Below are 22,203 nucleotides of genomic sequence, written 5' to 3'. Positions count from 1 at the left end.
TCGCCAGAGTTGGGAGCGGAACGCGATGGCACCTCTGGGCCCATCGACCAGCTCCCAGGCAGTGTGGCAGCCGGAGGAACAAGCCAAAGGGGCGTCACCAACAGGATGCCGCGGGAAAGGCCACATACAAGTAAGCAACCAACCCTACAGAGTGAGGTGGAAGGAGGCCCTGCTCTCCGCCACGCGCGGCTCCTGCTTATCTGAGAACTGGCTGGGGCTCCTATTCATCTGAGAACTGCATGCAGAGAAATGGCTGCCTGGCGGGTGGGACAGTGGCCTGCACTCGCGCTGTCTGCAAGCGCTGCTTTAGACACACACTCCAACACTGGCCCCGACCAAGTGTCCAGGGTGTGAACTAAAATCACTCCTGGGACCAGGTGGAGGAGCGGGCGACTGGGACATGGCTCTCTCGTGTCAGCCATCCCTTCCTGGCTAACCCTGGCCACGTTTCAGAGTTCCCAACACGGAGGGGAGCTTCGCCACTGCCCTGCTTACCTGAAATCCAAGACTGCCCCACTCACGCAGGCGGGGCAAGAACATAGGGCACGAGGATGGCCGGGCAGAAGGCCTGGCTGAGCCTCAGGGGTTTCACACTGGGCCCCACAACTTTGGGCTCCTGGGTAAAAGCAGCTTCCTCTTTCCAGTATACTTTGTAAAAAATGTTTATTAATAGGGGCCAATGTTGGGATGTGGCAGGTTAAGCCACTGCCTGCAACACAGGCATCCTATACGGGTGCCCATTCAGGTCCCTGCTGCTCCACTTCCTATCCAGTTCCCTGGTAATGCACCTGGGAAAGCAGCAGAGGATGGTCCAAGTGCTTGGGCCCCTGCACCCCTGTGGGAGACCTGGATGAAGCTCCTGGCTCCTGGCTTCAGCCTGGCCCAGCCCTGGCTGTTGTGACCATTTGGGGAGTGCACCAGCAGATGGAAGATCAATCTCCCTCTCTCCCTCTCTCTTCCTCTCTTCCCCTCCCCTCTCACCATAACCATAACTCTTTCAAATAAAAAAAAAACTTAAAAATTTTAACTGATTTTCATTTTATTTGAAAGGCAGAGAAACAGAGAAAAAGAGAGATCTTCCGTCCGGGTACTGATTCTCTCCCCTCAAATGTGTACAACAGGGACTAGCACTGCAGCATCCCATATGAGCGCCGGTTCTAGTCCCGGCTGCTCCTCTTCCAATCCAGCTCTCTGCTATGGCCTGGGAAAGCAGTAGAAAATGGCCCAAGTCCTTGGGCCCCTGCACCTGTGTGGGAGACCCAGAAGAAACTCTGGCTCCTGGCTTCAGATTGGCGCAGTGCACCAGCCGTAGCGGCCATTTAGGGGGTAAACCAATGGAAGGAAGACCTTTCTCTCTGTCTCTCTCTCTCACTGTCTAACTCTGCCTGTCAAAAAGAAAAAAATTTTTTAAATGTGTACAACAGCCCGGGTCCCCCACGCGGGAGGCGGGAACCTCCCCGCCTACGTGAGCCTGCTCCTCCAGGCACGTGCATCAGCAGGAAGCTGGCTTGGAAGCAAAGGCGGGACTTGAATCAGGCACTCCCAGATGGGACACAGGCTAAGCTGTGTCCTAACTGCTGCTAACAGGCTGCCCTCAGGGACAGGGTTCAACAGTTACAAAGCACCCGCCTCACACCCAGGCGTGACAGGATACAGCGCAGCCGGCCAGCGGTGCAGGCTCACGCACTGTGACTGTCTGCCAAAGTAAGTGCAGAATCGAAAGTCAGAACGTGCAACTTCCACAGCCATCTGGCCCAGTGACCTTCTGAAACTGAGATAACAGGTTGATAGGAGATATTTCTTCGTTTTTATTGTATGAGGGGACTTCAAAATGCTCACGGAAATGTGCATGAATAATCTAGAGATTTCAAAAAAAAATTTCACAACCATATAAACATCTTTTAATTCCATTTTTCATGAACTTTTTGAGACATCCTCGTATTTAAAAAATTAAAAAAAAAAAAAAAAGATTTGGGGCCAGCGCTGTGGCATAGCCCCAGTAAAGCTACAGCCTGCAGAGCCGGCATCCCATATGGACACCAGTTCTAGTCCCAGCTGTTCCACTTCCAATCCAGCTCTCTGCTATGGCCTGGGAAAGCAGTGGAAGATGGCCCAAGTGCTTGGGCCCCTGCACCCATGTGGGAGACCCAGAAGAAGCTCCTGGCTCCTGGCTTCAGATCGGCGCAGCTCCAGCCGTTGCAGCCAAATGGAGAGTGAACCAGCGGATGGAAGATCTCTCTTCTGCCTCTGCCTCTCTGTATCTCTGCCTTTCAAAATAAATAAATAATTCTTTTGAAATTATTTATTTATTTAAAAGGCAGAGAGAGACAGACATACAGAGAAATTCTTCCAGCTGCACTCCCCAAATGCCCACAGCAGCCAGGCTGAGGCCAGCAGCCAAAAACTCCATCCAGGTCTCCCATGTGGGTGGCAAGGCCCAGGCACTGGGGCCATCAGCTGCTGTACTGCCTTCCCAGGCACAGGAGCAGGGAGCTGGATCAGAAGCGGAGCAGCCGGCACTCCGCGCTCTCACATGGGATGCCAGGGTCTCAAGCTGTGGCCTAACCAGCCGCACCCCAGTGCCTTGTAGTCTTAAAGGGGTCAGCAGGAGACTAAAATTTAACATCTGGTCCTTCACTACAGAGAGGTTGACAAGCTCTGTTAGGGACCAGATAGGAACCCTCTGGAGACCCCAAATCCATCAGCTTACGTGGCCTGCCAGGGACCCTGGGACAGAGCTTCCTGGCCCACGTCTGCTGCCCAGACTCCAGTACCTCCTCCTAACACAGCAAGGTCAGCAGCAGGAGCACTGCAAAGCCTGTGGCAGAGAAAGCGACGGACAGAGTGCTCCCCTCCGCTGGGTGACTCCCAAGTGCCTACCACAGTAGCTGAGGCCGAAGCCAGGAGCCAGCATGAAACTCCATCCAGGTCTCCCACCTGGGTGGCAGGGACCCCGTTATTTGAGGCCTTACCATTGCCTCCCAGGGTCTGCACTGGGAGTTGGAGGCAGGAATCCAACCCAGGCACTCTGATACGGCATGCGGGCTTCCCAAACCAGCGCCCTAACACCCTTCCCAGGCTGCTGGATTTTTCAATCCACACCCACTCGCCTGCTACCACACCAGGGCAAGTGGAGCCACCTCCGGCCGGGGCCAGCAAGGCCCAGGAAGTGTGCCGAGTGCTGGCCCGGGCCCAGGCCCCCTGGCAGCGTGGCGACCCAGCCAGCTTTCTCACGCAGCCTCACCACGGCTCCCCTTCCCACCTCCGGGATCAGCCTAGCTGCGGAGCGGCCCGAGACTACAAATCACGCTGCTTTACACAAGAAAAAGGAGAAAGAAGACGGCTGCTTTCTCTCCACTGCCAAGTATTCTGTCGCCAAACTACAGCATAGAAACAAGCCCGGAGCTTGGGGCTAATCTAAGACATTGACCAGCACCCGTGCATCGCCAGCACAGACTTAGGGAACGACCTCATACTCGCGTGCAGCCCCTGTGCCGAGTGCCGGGCGTCTACGTTCAGGCTGTTCTGTTTTAAAAGTGAACGTGGCTGGTGGTCAAGGTCTTTGGGCTGCAGCCTCAGCTTGGCCGCCACTCCTGCTTTCACATCTCCGGCCTCGGGGTCCTCATCTGCAAAGTGGGACTAGAGCCACCCATCTCCTAGTTCACGGAGGGCTAAGAACACATGTGGGTGGATGCAGAGGAAAGCTGGACGCAGGAAGGGATTTTATCAAGTGCACAGCACGAGCCTGTCAGGAAGCTCCTCTGGGACAATTCTCTCTCCTCTCCTCTCAGCACTAAACAGGGTACCTGGCCTGGTAACACTGAGCAATAAATCCATCACACTCTTCCTTCAAGACAGCCGACCTAAGGGAGGCTGCCCTGCCCAGTGCAAGGACCTGGGGTGGGGGGGATTCTAAATTGCACTCAGCAAACCCTTTGTCCTGGAGGAGGAGGAAGAGGAGGAAGAGGAGGAAGAGGAGGAAGAGGAGGAAGAGGAGGAAGAGGAGGAAGAGGAGGAAGAGGAGGAGGAGAGCTGAACCCCTGTCCCTTATAAGCCCCAGTCTGAACCCAGACGGCGTGTGCCCAGCTCTCAGCTCTCCTGAGCTGCCGCCTCCCTGCCAGGTGTATTCTCTGCATGTAACCATGCAGCCTTGCTTCCCCAGCCTGAGTGACTCTCGGATTCTGTCGCATCCGTTCTGACCATGCCCCACCCCAGTAAACCTTGCTACTTCGCTTACCACTACTCTCTGTCTCACTCAGGAATTCTTTCTTGTGTGAAGAAGAGAACCCCACTCGGATCTCCGCTAACAAGCTGAGTTCCATTCTGCTCTGACTTATGAATAATAACATCATCATGCTCTGATTTCACAAAAGTATCACCAGGCCGGCTCCATGTGGCCAGCACGGTGCTCAAGCTTTGCCCCTGAAGTCTAGGGTGACCTCCCTGAAGCCCCTCGGGACTGCGTGGGAACAGTAGCACCCGCCTCTGCCGCGTTCTGGACTTTCTGTGATGTCCCAGTGTGAAAACAACACGCGTGGAAACCAAGTTGGGAACCCGGGAGACTGGGAAACAGGACCCCCGGGCTTTCCCAGGCCAGCCTCTCCTACTGCAGTGGAGAATAAGTTTGCAGCCCTCCTGGGAACAACGGGTGCATGCCTGCGGGGTGGCTTCGAGGACCAGTTAAACCTGAGTCCACCAAGCCCAACCAGCTGGAGCAGAACACAGGGCTCAGGGTGGAAGGCCCTGAGGCCGGGCACACCCCCAGCTGCTCCTCTCCCAGCTCCAGGGGTGTCCCTGCCAAGAAACAATGAATCCACTGTTGACCAGCCAGGGCCTTGATTAATCTTTGCAAGAGAACCAAGTGGAAAATTCCACCTGTGTGGGCGCAGGCTGGACCTAGGACATGTCAATAACTGTCTCGCCCTTCTGCTCTCGCAGATGACACAGGCAGCTGCTGAGCGCGGACAGGGCCCGGGCACTGTCATTACTCTTGGGCCCAACAGGATATCTCTTTCAGGGTCATGGAGATAACAGGTTTCTCTTTCACTGCCCTGCCTCCCCAGCCCCTAAATCTGCACAGTTTTAAGGCCCGAGACTTTCTCTCCTGCCTTGTCTTTCTTCTGAGTCTCCTAACAGCCCTGCTGGGGACACAGGGCTGACATCAGCCCTGTGTTCCAGATGGGGAAACTGAGGCTGTAAAATACCAACAGCTGCGCTTAAGGCCAACAGAGGGCGAGTCAGAGAACCAGGGAGCCATGACCCCCAGAGGTGGCACAGATCCAGGGGGTCTGAGGCACAGCTGCCTCCCGGGCTCTGTAAGGAGCCCTGACCTTTGCCCCACCTGTGGACCAAGACGAGGTAGACAAACCAACTCTCCTGGGTGGGCAGGCTTAAGCCCTGGCCTTCAAGGAAGACCTGCTTTGATTCATTCATGCAAACGAGTAATGAGCGCCAGCCCCCAGACGCCAAGCCCAGGCTCAGCAGACCTTTGAAGACTGTTGGGGGCCATCTGTCCCCGGCTGCGTCACCTCACTGCCACTCTCCGGCCTCATCCACTCCATCTGACACAAGAGGAGCCTGACACAGCGCCAGGGCAGGGACCCAGCAAGCTGCCAACACCGTCCCCTCCAGCAGGCGGCGCTGACTCCTCCCGTTTCATCAAGGCCCTCTCAGAGAGGGACCCTGGAGGCGTGGGAATCCACAGGAGGAGATGGGGACGTGTGACTCCACTCACGGGGCTGGCCAGCGCAGGCTGCAGGGCCCTCCTCACAGCCTCTCCTTCCAGACCCTCTCACCGTCCTGTCTACAGAGCCCCAGCCCAAAGCCGCAGGAGACCAACTCTGGCTGTCAACTCTGGCTCCAAGACAGTGGGGGCGGGGTAGGGGCACTCAGGCTGTGAGCTTGGCCACCTCCACACCACCCCCACCTCATTCTGCCTCTCTCCTTGGCTCACCAGCTTCCACCTGGAGAAAGAATCCCAGCCCCTCCCCTTCTTAAAACAAAGCACCTCTGGGCCCACGCCCCACCCCCTTTCCACCCATGCACCAGCTCTCTGGCACAGGAGACTCCCTGAGCACCTCCCCTCTGATGGGGGAGCTCTTCTGGCTGCATTCCCAAACCCCCCTTCAGTCCTGGCCTGGGGGACGCTCACCTGCAGGCGGGCTCTCCTCCCCACCTCCCAGATCTCCAGGTCCCACTCTGAACCCTGACACTCAAAAGCCCCAGGCCCTTGCAGCGGGGCCTGGCCTGCAGCAAGGACTCGGAACTCTGTTAGCAAACACAGTGGGAGAACAACTCCCTCCTCGCAGCCACGCAGGGGGCATTCCTAGCCACGCCGGCCTGGGCACCCTGGGACAAAGTTCAGGATCTCAAACTAGCCGACGCATGCACCACCGCCCTCCGCTTCTCACCACGCTCGGTCTCATTCCCAGAGTGCCCGTGTGCTGGTTCACCTTTGCACCCCGAACCTGCCACCCAGCAGGCGATTGCTGGACAGAAACGAAGGACCTGCATGACCACAGCCCCAGAGCAACTCAGAGAGGTTGTGCGAGGGGCCCCCGGCGGCCCAGCACCAGGCAGAGGGGAGCCAGGCTGCTTTTCCTGGTCAGGAGTCCCATGTCCTGGGGCCCCACATGCGGAACACACACACACAGGCCCCACCCCAGGCACACAACAGGGCCTCAACCAAAAACAGCTGCTTGGCTCAAGCTCACCAGCTGACCACCCACCCATAAATTCCCATCCCTATCTAGGCCTCTGCCTTCTCATCTGCACAATGGAGCTAATGCAGCCAGGTTTCAGTGACCCTGAGCATGGCCACATTCACTTCCGAGCTACGGACAGGTTCTGTTACCCTTCCCGCAAACCTGGCTCAGAGGATGGCCCCCCGGAACACCCACCCCGGAGCTCGGGGGAGAGGGGCAGGGGCGCGGGACTTGGGGAAAGCAGATCCCGTGGTCTCCCCCAGACCAGCGGGCAGGAGCCTCCTCTCGGCCCCCAAACCACAGCGCACAGGCTTCCGCTTCAGAGACCCGAGAGCAGTGCCCCGGGGGGAGTGGAGGGGAGGGGCTTTCTGCCGCTCGACTGTCGACTCAGTTCCCGGCGCAGGACCGCCCCCCCCCCAACACACACACCCCAAATAAGTCAACGAGGCTTGCTGGGCACCAGCGCCCCACCCCCTTTTGTGTCCGAGGGCCCGGCGCCCCGCCCGGCCCTCCAGACTCGCCAAACCCCCAGCCCCGGGCCGCGCTCCCCGCCACTCACCCTCTGCAGCCCGGCCCGAGTGCCGGGACAGCTGGTGCCGCCGGCGGCTGCTCGCGCTCCGTTGCGCTGTAACTGACTGTCCAGAGCCCCGCGCGCTCCCTGCGTCCGGAAGCGAGACCCCGGGGCGAGAGTACGATCGGCGCACCTGGCTCACCGAGCGCACCTGTGCGCAGGGGCCGCCGCGCGCCGCAGCCGCTCGTGCGCCGCCTGCCCAGAGCTCCCGGCCGCTTGCACCCGGCCCATCCCTCCGAGCCCCGTGGGCGAGGGCGCTGCCACTTTCCCCACCCTGCGAAGGGCCGGCCGGCCAGCCCGCTCACTGCCCGGGCGGCGGCTCTGCGGGAGGCGGAGCCCCGAGGTGGGGGTGGTGCTGGTGCGGAGCTCCGCGAGGTGGCGGGCCTTGGCCGGGCGGTGATGTCGCTTGTGCTGCTGAGCCTGGCCGCGCTGTGCAGGAGCGCCTTGCCCCGAGAGCCGGTAAGCCCCTGCTCGCCACCCCGGCCCTCGAACCCCGATCGCTTCGTGGAGGGGGCGTCTGCACCCGGGGCAACCCCGAGGGACCCAGCCCAACGTAGCCCGATGTTCCCATGGCGGGTCGGGCTGTTCGGGTCGGGGCCGGAGGCTCAGACTTGGTGTCCGAAGCCGACCCAGGGCTGTTGAGGCACTTATGCTCCCCGGAGCCGCCTTTTACCGGTGGGTCACAGGAAGCAAGGGCCTTCCTCCTTCCTGCCCCAGTGCCTTGAATGATTCCCAGTCATTAAAGGGGGAAAAAGCCCACCGCCAAAGCGCACACAAGCCTTAGTCCCTGCCCCTCAAGCGTGCCAGAGAGCATCAAAGCCTGGTGGTGGCTGACCCTGGTGCCCATGCTGTTGGCTGATGTCCTGGGTCTCAGCTCCAAGGCCCTCTTGGCGTTTCCCACAAGGGAAGTGTTCACTTTGCCTTCGAGGCCAATAGTTTGTCAAGGTTGGAGCTCGCTCTTGACTTCTTCCCAAAAAGTGTGCCGCTGACCCTTTGACCAGAACTCAGCTCCCACCGTGGTGCTGTTTGCTGAAAAACCAGTGTCTGGTGACATCCCTTAGAGTCCACTTTGAAAACGGAGGAGCGACTGATGATTTCACCCAAACCCAAAGCACTGGAATCTTCAAGCGTCCTTGTTTCTTAACAAATTGCTTTGCAAGGTGGAGTGGGGGTTGGGGGGGAGGTGGGATCAGGTTCCAGAGCTGGTGAACTTATACATTGGTTTGCAGATAAAACATAGAACCAGAAACACTTCCCTTTTAGGCAGCAGCAAGCTCCAGCAATGAAATTCAAAGTGCTAATGATTTCTTTGGAAGAGATGTGAGCACTTTATCGTGAAAGGTGTAGTAGCGGCCTTTCTGGGACACTCTTGGTCCCTGTTCATTTCCATGGAGGCTCTCTGCCACTGGCTGCAGTGACCGCTGTTTGTGGCTTTCTGCATAGCTCCGGTGAGTCCTCTATCAGAAGCACCTGGGGAAGCCCCCTGGGCCGCATGCAGAGCAGGCAGCCCTCCACAGCGTCCTGAACACCCACGGCTGAGCACCAGCCTGCGGAGGGGCCACACCGTGGTTCGGAATAGTCCCCTGCTACAGACGGAAGGCGGGCGCTGGAGGCGGGCGGGGACCCAGCCCTGCTCTTCAAGCCAGCTGCAGGCTCCCCGTAGGCAGGTGGCTAATCCCGGGTCCTCCACAGCGTACAGGGTGGCCGCTTGGCTTCTTCCAAGCTGCAAACTGGAACCAGCTCCTCTCTTCCTTGAAAATGTGTGCCTCTAATGAAACTGATGGCATTTCACCTGATTTGGCAAAGGCAGGCTTGTGGTTAGCCGACTCCAGTGTGACACTTGGTTTCTTTCTCTCCTGCAGACTGTTCAGTGCGGCTCTGAAACGGGTAGGTGCACGGGGAACCGGAACTTCGGCTTTTCATGGAAAGCACAGTGGGACTTTGAGGGGCCCTGAATCCAGGTAGTAGGTCATGGGAGACCCAGTGCTTTGGTGACGAACGTGGATGAAGTCTCATCTGCTCGAGGCAGAACTCTGGCAGAGTATGGAGGGGTTTTGGAGGGGCTGACCTCCTGGCTGGTCACTGGGGCACCGCAGGGTGGGACCTACCATGCAGGGCAGGAAGCAGCACCTGCCACTTTGCAGAGGGAGGCGGAGAGCCAGGAGGGAGGCCACTGAGAGTGGGGACCAGGAAGCCAATGTTCTATAGAAGAATGGGGGTTTGAGACAGCAGCATTTGCATAATGTGAGTGGGTGAGCTGGAGGACAGAGGGTACTGGCAAAGGCTGGGAGACAGGAAAGCGCAGGTCTGGGCCAGCTGCCCGGAGTCCGGGACTGAAGCACTGGGAAGGCAGGGCTGACCACAAGAGTCACAAAACACCAAATGCACACGTAACGCACAGACACAGGCCCCTGGTGTGGTCCCAAGGGCTCTGTAGCTTGGGTTCAGGGCATGGGGACAGCATTTCCCTCAAGCCAGCATCACCTTGGCTAGAAAGCAGGCAGCACCCAGGGACAAGTGGCACTGCCTTGGTAGGAAGGAGTGACACGCTGTGACGGGGGACGCATCAGGTGGGCCACTTGGAGGAGACACCATCAGACGGGGCTGGCAAGAGAGTCATGGAAGTCTTGCCTTTCCCAGGGCCGTCTCCAGAGTGGCTGGTCCAGCACACCCTGACGCCAGGGGACTTGAGGGACCTCCGAGTGGAACCTGTTACGACCAAGGTTGCAGTGGAGGACTACTCGGTTTTGATGAACGTAAGCTGGGTTCTCCGGGCAGATGGTAAGTGGGCATCCATCAAAGATGAGGGCCTAAAGTGACCACTAAACCAGAAGCCCACGGGTTGTAGAGCCCACCAACCCCTCACCTAGGCCGGTGCAAGAGGAACATAGACATACACGCTCCTAGAGCTACAAACGAGACTGCCTGTAGCCAAAGATTGGAAGATGCTCAATGTCCGCGATAGAATGGAATGACAAGAGGGAACCCAACAGAGCGGAGGGAATGAAGCTCCAGAGGTGCACGGCAGCGTGGATGTCTAACCCGAGCAGCCAGGCTCCGAAGGGCTCCCACGCTCACTGCTGTGCGCAGGGCCACAGCTGCTCGTGTGATTGCATTCACGGCAAGGGCAAGGCGGGCAGGAAGTCCGGAGAGCGCTCGGGCTGGGAGGGGCCTCCTGGGGTGTTTGTTGACCTGCTCACTCGTCACCAGTGTGCAGATCCATCACGGGGTGCACCTGTGATCCGTGTGCTTTTATGTATGTTACACTTCACGCGAGAAGTAAAACCAGAGGAGACTCCCCTCAGTGGGGGAAGAGCACTGGCTGAGCTCGATTACTTTCCCACTTGCGAAATGGAGTGGTTGTTTCCCCAAGATTACACTGGGAGCCATCGTGTGAGTTGTCTCAGTGAGCTACCCCTGGGATTCGCATGCCGTGTTTGTGGTTTCTGCCCTTCTAAACTCAGCTAACTTCTATCCAGGAATCCCCGCGTGCCAGGCATGAACGATGAGTTGGTTACAGCCTCCACGCGGCAGGGTTCTCAGAGGGCTGGGGGAGGCAGCCACAGGCACAGCACTGGCAGAATCCCACGAGGGAGCTGGGCTGCATCCAAGTGCCTAGAGACAGAGGCCCAGGACAGACACCCTCGGGAGACTACCCGAAGCGAGATGATGCAGCAAGGTTTTGGCCTCGTATCCAGCACGGACTGGTCTCTTTGCTGCCGTATTCTGTGTGGCAGGAGTTGGCTTTAAAGGGATGAGACTTTGAGAAGTAGCGAATGGGAGAAACGGCCATGCCCGGGAGATCAGCCTGGCATAGTGATGACACCCTGGCAGGCGCTCTGTGGAGTTCCTCAACGCAGGCCTGTCCCCCTTAGATTCAGGATAAAGGGACAGCTACTCCTGTGTGCAGCGGGTTAATCCTGCCCCTTGGGATGCCCGCGGCCCCTACTGGAGGGCCTGGGATCAAGTCCTGGCTCTGCTTCTGATCCCAGCTTCCTGCTAGTGCTCACCTCGGGAGGCTTCAGGTAACAGTGCCTGCCGCCCACGTGGAACATCTGGGTGCAGTTTTTGGCTCCTGGCTTTGGCCTGGCCCAGTCCCACCAGTTGTGGGCATTTGGGAGGTAAACCAGTGAGTGCAAGCTCTCTCTCCCCCCGCCCGCTGTGTATGTATCTTAGACAAATAAATAAACACAAGAGATCCAGGATAAGTGCAGAGCTCAGGTCACCTTGGAGGTTCGGGCTGACCTGTGAGGAGGAAGCAGCATGAGCTTTGGAATCTGAATTCCTATCTGCTGCCGCTGAGCCTGGTGTGCTTAGGCAGAGCTCCCTGAAGCTTCCTCGGCCTCACTCCCATCCCCCCCTCCCCATCACTGGGGACACTAGTGCCCACCTTTGGGTGCTATCGGGAATGTGAACTGAGCCGACACAGGTGCAAGCACGCAGCCGACCGCTCTCCCGCCTGTCTCGGCAGCCAGCATCCGCGTGCTGAAGGCCACCAAGATCTGCGTGACGGGCAAAAGCAGCCTGCAGTCCTACAGCTGTGTGCGGTGCAATTACACAGAGGCCTTCCAGAGTCAGACCAGACCCTCGGGGCACAAAGTAAGCACTCGGGGGCACGAGCCTCAGTCTCTCACTGCAGCGGGGGGCCACTGGGCAGCCACGGAGCCGAGCTGGCCACTGCATGCCCGGGGCTCACGTCCCATTTCTGGCCACTTGCCTGCTCTGTATCGTGGCCAGGTCAGCAGCCCTTGGCCTCAGGGTCTCCAATGGCAGTCAGGGTGGCTGGACTTAGCCGCATTTTGGCTCAAAAATGTTACACTTGCCTGCCTTGGTGAGTGACATGGGCCAATTGGATGGGGTCCATTCCTGCAGCAGACACTGCAGACGTGGGCTTCAGCAGCGGAATGAGGAGCGGGGTCACACACGAGGAGGCCCTGTACCCGCGGCGCAGTGCCCTCGGATTCAGGGCTCCTTGCTTTGCTTCCTAGTGGGCGTTTTCCTATGTGGGCTTCCCTGTGGAGCTGAACACACTGTACTTCATCGGGGCCCATAACATCCCCAACGCAAACATGAACGGAGATGGCCCTTCTCTGTCAGTGAACTTCACCTCCCCAGGTAAGCTTTCCCCGACTCCTGCTAGGCTCTGTTGCCCGGGACAACTGCTTTGGGGTTATGTGGTTTGATACAGAGAGCCTGGGAATGCTGAACTTTGGCCTCGCTCAGTCTCGGTGAGCTCACCTGTGAAATGGACACGGAGTAAGCGCACTGTGCTCACAGGCAGCAGGCAGGAAACAGCCCATTCCTGAGCTGGGCATCGTGCTGAGCACCTGACACGCTCCCCCCCACCCCTCCCCCGACCACACCAGGTTTGGGATGGCCCCATTTCACAGATGAAAAGATAGGTGGTTAAGTCCCTTGCCCTGGACTACATACGCAGTAAGGTGAAGCTGACGTTCAAACTCCAGTTCTTCTAGATCAATGCGATCTAGCTGCTGTTTGTCCCTGAGGCAGACTCTGCCCCAGCCCCGGCTCTGCAGCAGCCTGCCTCTGAGGCAAGATGTTGAAGCCAAATGGGGCAACTTCCGATTCATTGTTGCTCTCTGAGACTGCGGTCCAAGGTGTGTTTTGGCAATTTATCATTTATTACACAGTCATTTCTTTCCAGCTTTTCTCATTTAAAACTTTAAAAAAAATTGGAATACTCTTAGATTTATGGGAAAGTTGCAAAGGCAGCATGGAGCTCCAGTTTACCTCCTGCTCGGTTTCTCCTGCGTTAATGTCCCCCACGGCCGTGATGTGCTTGTCAGGGAGGCCCTGTTCACTAAACTCCAGACCTGATTTGCACTTCACCTGCTTTTCCACGAATGTCTTCTTTCTGTTGTCTGGAGTCCCCGGTGTTGCCCCAGTCTCCTCTGGCCTGTCCCAGCGTCTTGGTCTGTTTCTCATGACCTTGACAGGCACAAGTGCTAGCCAGGCATCTTCTTACCCAGTTTTGGGTTTGATGCTTTTCTGAAGGTTGGAAAGGGGATGCGGGTTTGGGAAGAACACCAGAGATGTACTGGGTCTTTCACACCCCATCAGGGTGCATGGCTTCCACAGGACCCCACCAGACAGGCTCGCCTCCATCACATGTCATCTCTTAACAGCAGGCGCCTTTCCCAACTCTAGCTTAGGAAACAAGTCACCAAGCCCATTCCACCTTGAGGTGGGGGGCAGAGGTAGATTAAGCTCCACTGGAAGGAGCAGCACTCACAGGAGCAAAGCTCATTGTTAAAGGACAGTTGGTTTGAAGTCTTCTCTCGGGGATCACACATCCTGTTGTGGTGAAGGTTGTACTGAAATTGACTGCCTGGGCAGAAGATTTGCACTTTAACAGTAAGATGCTTCAGGTTGGCTACCTTGCATCTGGAGTGCTTTGGCAATTTGTTACAGTGGTGATACACGTATCGTGTGTGTGCATACCTGTTGACGAAGGGGCAGGTACACCTTTCTCTAAAAAGTAAAAACTTTGCATTCAAATTTCCAGGCTGCCTAGACCACATCATGAAATATAAAAAGAAGTGCATCGAGGCAGGTAAGTCAAGGTAGTGTTTGTTATTTGAAGACGCTCCTAGCTTGAGCCTGCACAGCTCCATCCATCTTTTTACAGGTGATGTAACTGAGGCCTAGGTGGGGAGTGATGCATTCTGGTTGCTCAGAGGATGAGAGGAAGCACCAAGGGCTCCTGGACACGAGCCACAGAGTCCAGCAGCCAGTGCAGGGACCTCTAGGTTTACGGTCCCAGGAAATTAGCCCCACCCCCTCGGTTACTGGCGTTTTAGCCAAAACCACACTTGCAGTGGCATGGGCCAGCGACCCTTCCTGATTGGATGGAGTCCTGGAAGCTTTTTCACCTGCTCAGACACCGGCACCCCTGACCTGTGGCCGCGGGGCCTTGGGTACCGTATGTTTGGATTAGCAAACATTCTAGCCGGGTATGTTAGCAAACATTCTAGCCGGGTATGTTAGCAAAGCTGTAACCTAGAGGCAAGATTCCAACTGGTGTCCTCAAAGGGGCTCACCTCTCACATGCCACTCCTGGACAGGCACTGTGGCATGGCAGGTAAAGCGCAGCACTGGCATCCCACATGAGTTCAAGTCCTGGCTGCTCCACTTCCAATCCAGCTCCCCGTTGATGCGCCTGGGAAAACAGCAAGAGATGGCCCAAGTCTTTGGGCCCCTGAACCCACGTGGGAGACTGGGATGAAGCTCCTGGCTCCTGGCTTTGGCCTGGCCCAGCCATGGCCATTACAGCCATTTGGGGAGTGAACCAGCAAATAGAAGATGATTCATTCTCGTTCTCTCTGCATTTGCCTCTCCCTCTGTAATTCTGCCTTTCAAATCAATCAATCAATAAAGCTACTCCCTACCCCTCGGATTTTTTTTTTTTTATTTATTTGAAAGGCTGAGAGAGAAGACATAGAGACAGAGATCTCCCAAATGCTGGCTCACTCCCCAAATGCACACAAAAGCTAGGACTGGATCAGGCCAAAGCCAGTAGCCCTGAACTCAATCTGGGTCTCCCATGTGGGAGGCAGGGACCCAAGTACTTGAGTCATCACCTGCTGCCTTCCAGGAGCATGTCAACAGGAAGCTGACCCAAGGCCAGGGGATCCAGTATGGGATCCCCCGGGAGTCCCATGCACTGGCTTAACCTGCTGTACCAAATGCCCACCACACATTACTTTTTTAATAAGAGCCTTTAGGGGTGGGCAATGTGGCCCAATAGGTTAAGCCACCACTTGAGATGCTCGTGTCAGAGTGCCTGGGAGGGAGTCCGCCTCCACTTCTGATCCAGCTTCCTGCTAATGTACCAGGGAGGCAGCAGGTGATGGGTCAGGTACTTGGGTTTCTGCCTCCTCTGCTCGAGACTCACATACAGCCTTGGCCTCCTGGCTTCAGCTTGGCCCAGCCTGGGCCAAGGCAGGCATTTGGGGGGAGTGACCAGAGGACAGAAGATATCTCTCCCTCCATCTTTCTCCCTCTCTCTATGACTCCCAAATAAATAAAAATAATCATCAAAGAAAAAGTACTGTTTCATTACAAGAAAAAAAACAAGCCACTTTAGGACAGTGAGTACTTGCTACCTGATGCAAATTAAAAAAAATTAAATTTATTTATCTGGAAGGCAGTTACAGGGTGAGGGGGAAGGCAAGGGAGACGGAGAGAATCTTCCATCTGCTGGTTCCCTCCCCAAATGGCTGCAATAGCCAGAGCTGGTGCAGGCTGAAGCCAGGAGCCAGGAGCTTCATCTGGGTCTCCCATGTGGGTGCAGGGGCCCAAGCACTTGAGCCATCCTCTGCTGCTTTCCCAGGCGCATTAGCAGGGAGTTAGCTCAGAAGCAGAGCAGCTAGAATTCGAACCGGCACCCACGTGGGATAGCAGTACCAAAGGCGCCAGCCCCATGATGTAAATTTCTGAGCAGTAGCTTGGATGCTGCTAAGGCGGGCGGTGTTCAGAGGGGCAGGCCCATGCTTTAGGCATCCTTGGCCCATACAAGCCCTGTCAGACTGGGTCAGACTCCAGGCACCGCACTTCCTCTCTTGCCTCCCACAGAGACCTGGGGAGTCCGGAGGGCCTCCATGTCAGTCCTGGCTTTGCACTCTTTACTAGGACCGGGTCTGAGCAGGGCGTGAGATAACACATGCTGTTCTGTCTGGGCTTCCTGGTTGCTTCCCAGGCCCTCGTTTGCAAGTCACATCAGTGTACAGCTGCCTCTTTCCGCAGACCCAACCTGTGGGGCAGCCTCTAGGCTGGGGGCACTGCTTTCATTCTCTGCATCCTGCGAAACTGGGGCAGGAGGGCTGGATGGACGACACGCCTGCAGTGCAGAATGTTCTAGTGCCTGTCGCCCTGGTCCTGGTTCCCTGGCTCCTAACCTGGGGCAGCTCTCCTAGCCTGTGGCTCCTTCTCCCCACGCTGCGAGAGGGATGGCAGTGGGCTCCGCCCTACCCCAAGCCTGACACAAGTGAGCAACGGGACCTGATGTGTGCCTCGTGCCACCCTTGGCCCGAGGAAGCTATTCTGAGCAAAGTAATGGCGTGGGGGTCCCCAGGTTTTCTTGGACAGCAAAAGGTACTTGGCGACTCAGTGAGCAGTGCTTAAAAAGAAGCAGCCCATGCGGCAGCAGCCGGGTGGTTCTCTCCTGGATGTGTGTCTGAGAATGCTGCTTTGCTTCCGTGAGGCTCCTGTGGGGTCTCAGGTGAGGGGCGGGTGGGCAGGTCCGTCGGCCGGACTCTCTGTGAACTCACAGGCAGTCTGTGGGATCCCAACATCACCGCCTGTAAGAAGAACGAGACGACAGTCCAAGTGAAGTTTACGACGAGTCTCCTTGGCAACAAGTACATGGCTCTTGTGCGTCAGGGCGCCGTGATTGGGTTTTCCACCGTGCTGGAGGTACGCTCCCCCAGGGGCCCTCCCCCGTCCTCCGCCTGCGGCCCCCTCACGTTGTTGAGGGACAGCGCGATACCTGGCGATGGCCTGAACTGGCTGTCTTTTGCTGTCCAACTCTGCGGGGCTACTTTGACTCCAAGTCCTCATGGGCATCCTGGGTTCTGCCACTGTGAATCCAAAACCAAGGGAGGTAGACGATGCACTAATAGGAAAGGCTCCCCGGCTTGCGAGTCCGTTCGGGACAGCAGCTTCTGCACCTGCACCTCTGACTGCTCCCCGTTCCCGATGCGCCCTCACTTGTCTGCACCAGGACAAGCTGACACGGACGTCGGTGGAGGTTCCAGTGAGAGGCGAGAGCCACGGTGCCGTGGTTCAGGTAACACGGAACGAGGGCCCCAGATTGGGGGTGCGGGAGACACTGAAAGACCAACTCCCCCAAGCCCTCCACCGCTCACGGCTTCTGAGGAGTCCTTGCAAGGAGGAGCGAGTTCCCTCCCGCCAGACGCGCTTCTGCCGGCATCTTGGGAGCTTCCCGGGGGCTGCCCCCTGCAGTCTCCAAGGTGCTGAGCTCAGAAAGCGCTGGCCTTGCTCCTGGGACTGGATGTCCACTTTCCAAAGTGCTTCTCCTGGCATTTACTTTACTTTACTTTTATTTTTTGAAAGGCAGAGTGACGGGGAGGGAGAGACAGATTTTCCATTGCTGGTTCACTCCCCACATACCTAAAACGGCCAGGGCTGGCCCAGGCAAAAGCTAGGAGGCTGGAACTCAATCCGGGCCTCCCACATGAGTGGCAGGGGCCCAAGCACGTGGCTCATCATCTCCTGCCTTTCCAGGCGCATTCAGCAGGAACTGAATCGGAAGTGGAACAGCTGGGACTTGAACTAGCACTACCATACTGGATGCCGGCATAGCCAGCGGTGGCTTAACCTGCTGGCCACAATGCTGGCCCCTGCTTTTCCTTTTTCTGTCAGAGACCCTCAGAGTAATTCTGAGACAGAAGCACCCTATTAGCTCCCCAAGCCACAGTTCTAACTGCAAAGTGAAGGTAGCAAAGGATTTGAAATTGGAAGGTGTGGGTTCCGGATCAGTGTGTGAACTTGGAGAACTGCCTGTCCTGGGAGCCCAGGGTTGTTCTCAGGTCTCTGTGGACTCTGAGTCTACGATGCGGGAACACGGACTATCCAGCTGGGACACAGCCACACAATAAGGAACCTTTGTTCCCGGCTCCCTGAAACTCCAGGGCAGTGCCCTCATGCACCAGAGGTCAGCGTGGCTGCACCCATTTTCCAGGAGCCCACAAACCTCCCTGGTCCCAGGGACCCCTGTGTCATAAAGGCATGGCCTGAATCAACAGAGGCACCACTGCGGTGTTTTCCTAGGAAAATCACTCGCCCGTGGCCAGATGTGCCCAGCCCTCTAAGATAAAGAAATGAGCACGTCGGCCACGTGCACCGTGTCTGGGTTCCGGACCCTGGGCCCTGGAAGCGGTGCTGGTCTTGGCTCTGGTTTGCCTTTGCAGACTGTCACGGAAGTGTGACCGAGGGGGAAATGTCCTTGGCGGTGGAAGAGGCAGGGCTGGAAGGGGCGCTTTGAGGGAAGCGGGAGGCACGCTGAGCCCCCGCGACCTGCTCTGAGCCTCCCGTCTTCCCTCAGCTGACCCCGTATTTCCGCACCTGTGGCAACGACTGCATCCGACACAAAGGAACTGTTGTGCTTTGCCCACAGCCAGACACCCCCAGCCTCCCAGACACCAGTAAGTGCCCGGTCATCACCAGATGACCAAGGAGGACCAGGACACGAAGGGCTTAGCGCCACTGCTCCCGTCACTAGGTGGCCGCTAGTGTCTGCGTGGAGGGTGAGGAGAGGGCGTGCACTCCACTGGGGTGCAGGGGAAGATGGCAGTGCTGTCCCAGAGACAGGGAAAGCTTGAGGGAAAGCGATGGCTTCATTTTTAAGACCTCTCCTGATCCTCCACGCAACAGGATGGGGGGGGGTGGGGGGGTGGGGAATCGAGCAGTGTGAACAGGTGCTCGAGCCCCAGAGACAGGTCGTGTTGTAAGAGGACAGAGGACTGCGGGAACACGCACCTACTGCACCGGGACCTTTTGTCAGTCTCCGCTGCCCAGGCTGCGCTGTGACTGTGACATGATGTGGCCACACCACCCACATTTGGGTAACAAATTAGGAAACCTGGCCCCCAAAGACACACCCCACCGGGGCCCCGAGAGCAGCATGTTCTGAATCTCTCTCTGGGTTTAGAGACGGGTCAGTTACTTTATATAGATGGACACATCAGATGATTCCAGAACCAGCCCAGAGTTGCAAGTTGCTATTCTTAGAATCTCAGCCATGCTACCCGGGGACAATTCAGTGGCCCCAGTGTCCCTATCCTTGCTGATCCCATGAGCCGGTGGCATCATCCCCCACCTGTGTCAGCCTAACCGACCAGCCCTTAACAATGCCGTCTCTGCAAGCAGTGTAGGGAAGCACTCACAGCCAAGGGTGGCACTAACTCCTCCAGAACAAATACCCGAGTATAAACCCCAGCTACGCATTGAAGATGCCTGTGCAGCTAAGGGGTAGGAAGCCAGGGAGATGTCAGAGGACTGCTCCTGACTTCTGGGGTCCTGTGCCCCTTTTGAGAACTGATTAGAGACCTGGGCATTGTGGGAAAAAACATGGGTTGTCGGGCTTCTGAAAGACCTTGGCTGGGAAGGGGTTGTAACCTCCACAGAGTTAGAAACCATCTCAGTTTTCAGACAGGAGCTGAGTATGCTTGCGTATTGCCCACGGTGAGGAAGCCTTGTTTTCTCCAGGCAGAAGCGTGCTAGGAAGCTGGCTCCCTCTCCTCCTCCTGCCGCTGCTGGTGGCTGTGTGGGTGCTGGCAGCTGGGATCTGTCTAAGGTGGAGGCACGGTAAGTGGCGTGAAGGGTCAGCATCGTTACAGATGCTCCGGTGAGGAGTTCATCTGCACGGGGCGTTTGCTGGTGCAGCCGGCACCTGCTGAAGTCTCAGGGCCTTGCTGCAGACCCTGCAGGGGGAACGGCTGGCCCCCGCCTGCCGGCTGTCACGCAGGATCAGGACGTCAGATCTGATAGCCACCGCTGGCTTTATTGTTGTCACTGCAATGTCTCCAAGTACTGAAAAGGGCAAAGCAGGTCTGCTAACAAAGTGCATTTACCTGTGATAGACACCCTAGACTGGTTCTTAGTTTTTAAAAACTGCAATCCGCTTGGATTCATTACTCTCCAGGTCTTGGCCAAGTCTCAAATGCTGAGCTGTTTGAGTGCAGAAATTGGAGTACTGTTTATATAGATATGCAGCCACAGGCAGACTTTCGAAGCTAAGAAAGCCACCTGGGACTTTTCAGGAATCTTCCATTTAGGGGCTGCTGTCGGGCCTCCATTTGTTGAGGTGGTCTCACACAGTTTCTGTTTCATAGCACAGACAGGGCAGAGTGGCAGTGAAGTGCCAGGCAGGAAAGGGGCGCCACTTAACCTTATGGACTCCTAAAGCAGCTCCGCCCCCTGCTGGCAGAAGGCGGCACAGCAACTACAGAGCTGACCCAACTCAGAAGGATGGCAGGTGTCCCCGTTACACACAGCACTAACACTCAGGTGACAACTCGCCATAGAGGGCCTCAGACCTCAGCGGTTTCCATCTGTTTATTTGAAGAAATAGAGTTTAATGGCGAGGACTGGTGCAGTGACAGGAACTCCCACGATACTTTTTTAAAGCACTGTTAGGGTTCAGGCATCAGTGTGCTTCCGCTGAGTGCCCGGGGCCCGTTTCCTCGCTGTGTGGCAGCCGTGGTCCCCAGTGCCCGCTGCCAGTCTCCAGCGAACCTACTGCTGATGGCTGAGCCTAGAGCGAAAGCCTGCAGGTTGCTGCCGGCAGATGACAGATGCTTTTCTGTCCCACCAGGCAGGACCCAGATGGCTTCCTTTCCAGCCACCACGCTGCTGCCCCGCGCCAAGGTTGTTGTGGTTTACCCGTCTGAAGTCTGCTTCCATCACACGGTCTGTGGCTTCGCGGAGTTTCTCCAGAGCCACTGCAGAAGTGAGGTCATCCTTGACAAGTGGCAGCAGCAGAAGGTCGCGGAGCTGGGTCCTGTGCTGTGGCTCACCACTGAGAAGCAGGCCGCCGACAGGGTCATCTTCCTGCTCTCCAACGAGCTCAGCGCCCAGTGTGACGGCACCTGTGCGGGGGGCGAGGGCGGCCCCCAGAGGGGCTCCCAGGACCTGTTCGTCCTCGCCTATAACCTGCTCTGCAGCGATATAGGGAGCCAGACGCACGCGTGCAAGTACCTGGTGGTCTACTTCAGCCAGCCTCCCGCCGCGGCCGGTTACAGCGCTCTCCGGCTCTGCCCCCGGTTCCACCTCTGGAGGGACGCGGCCGCCCTGCGCACGCAGCTCCTTTGCGTCACGCAGCAGGGGCCGGTGGGCACAAGGTCCCGAGCCTGCCCCCAAAGCTGCTCCTCCCTGTAGCTCAGCCCAGACAGGCCTTCCTGCCCCACCAGCTCCAGGGACAACAAGCACCTGCGGCGACCCTGAGGTTCCTGCTTCAGCAGCAGGAACAGAGAGCATTCCTGACCCAAAACACGCAGGCCTGCCTCCAGTGAGTGGGACGGGCCGGGCCGGCGGATCCCACAACATTGTTACAAGTATTGCCACACGCTATACTGTGAATGAAAGGATTGAAACTATAACTGCAAAAAAATCAATTCTGTCCCCCAAATCAAGAATAATTATTAATGGACGCTGGCATAGTGGTGCAACACCAGCATCCCCTGCTCTGTTTCTGACCCAGCTCCTTGCTAATGCACCTGAGGGAGAGCAAGCGGAAGATGGCCCAAGTGCTTGGGCCCCTGCACCCCAGGGAGGTGGGAGACTCAATGAAGTGCCTGGCTTCAGGCCCGACGTATGCACTCCGGGACGATTTCTCTCTCTCTCTCTCTGCCTTTCAAATAAATAAATCTTTTAAAAAATAGTTGTAAGTGAAAACTATAACCACCCTGACAATGGAGTAACAAAGCATCGTCCATGAATCTCCAGGCTTCAGCAGTCCAGGCATAGCACTGCAGGCGTAACTGTGTAGTGCTGCAGCATTCTAAGTTGAATGAGTGACTACTAGGACTCAGCACTGTAGAGTAGTGGGTAAAGCAGCCACCTGTGATGCTGGCATCCCATATGGACGCTGGTTCAACTCCTGGCTGCTCCACTTCCCATCCAGTTCCTTGCCCATGGCCTGGGAAAAGCAGAAGATGGCCCGAGTGCTTGCACCCCTGTGACCCATGTGGGAGACCCAGAAGAAGCTCCAGGCTCCTGGCTTCAGCCTGGCCCAGAGCTGGCTGTTGCGGCCATCTGGGGCGTGAACCAGTGGATGGAAGATGTCTCTTTCTCTAACTCTGACTTTTAAATAAATAAACGAATCAAAAAAAAAAAAAAGTGGTTACTAAAGTAGCCTTCACTAATTCATTGAGTAGCTACTTCAGT

At 56.9% G+C, this 22,203-nt stretch overlaps 2 protein-coding genes across 2 annotated transcripts in view; one reads left to right on the top strand and one right to left on the bottom strand.

Moving 5' to 3' along the window:
- The window catches only part of CHDH (choline dehydrogenase), a 28,238-nt gene extending 20,843 nt beyond the window's left edge, over positions 1-7,395 (bottom strand). Inside the window, exon 1 of the mRNA XM_051852328.2 lies at positions 7,264-7,395. The gene's annotated coding sequence lies outside the window, so the exon portion shown is untranslated. The remainder of the gene's footprint in view (positions 1-7,263) is intronic.
- Positions 7,396-7,618: 223 nt separating this feature from the next.
- IL17RB (interleukin 17 receptor B) lies at positions 7,619-22,155 on the top strand. The gene is made up of 11 exons (XM_002713393.5): positions 7,619-7,734; positions 9,138-9,162; positions 9,916-10,056; positions 11,747-11,874; positions 12,264-12,390; positions 13,802-13,849; positions 16,568-16,710; positions 17,018-17,083; positions 18,362-18,461; positions 19,525-19,623; positions 20,633-22,155. The coding sequence occupies exons 1-11, from the start codon at positions 7,675-7,677 to the stop codon at positions 21,193-21,195; spliced, it is 1,500 nt and encodes a 499-aa protein (XP_002713439.2). The 5' UTR covers positions 7,619-7,674; the 3' UTR covers positions 21,196-22,155.
- Positions 22,156-22,203: the final 48 nt, after the last annotated feature.

The sequence above is a fragment of the Oryctolagus cuniculus genome, chromosome 10 (assembly GCF_964237555.1).
Source record: "Oryctolagus cuniculus chromosome 10, mOryCun1.1, whole genome shotgun sequence".
Taxonomy (NCBI): domain Eukaryota; kingdom Metazoa; phylum Chordata; class Mammalia; order Lagomorpha; family Leporidae; genus Oryctolagus; species Oryctolagus cuniculus.
The sequence above is the reverse complement of the archived record's forward strand: the minus strand, read 5'-3'. Positions and strand labels throughout refer to the sequence as shown.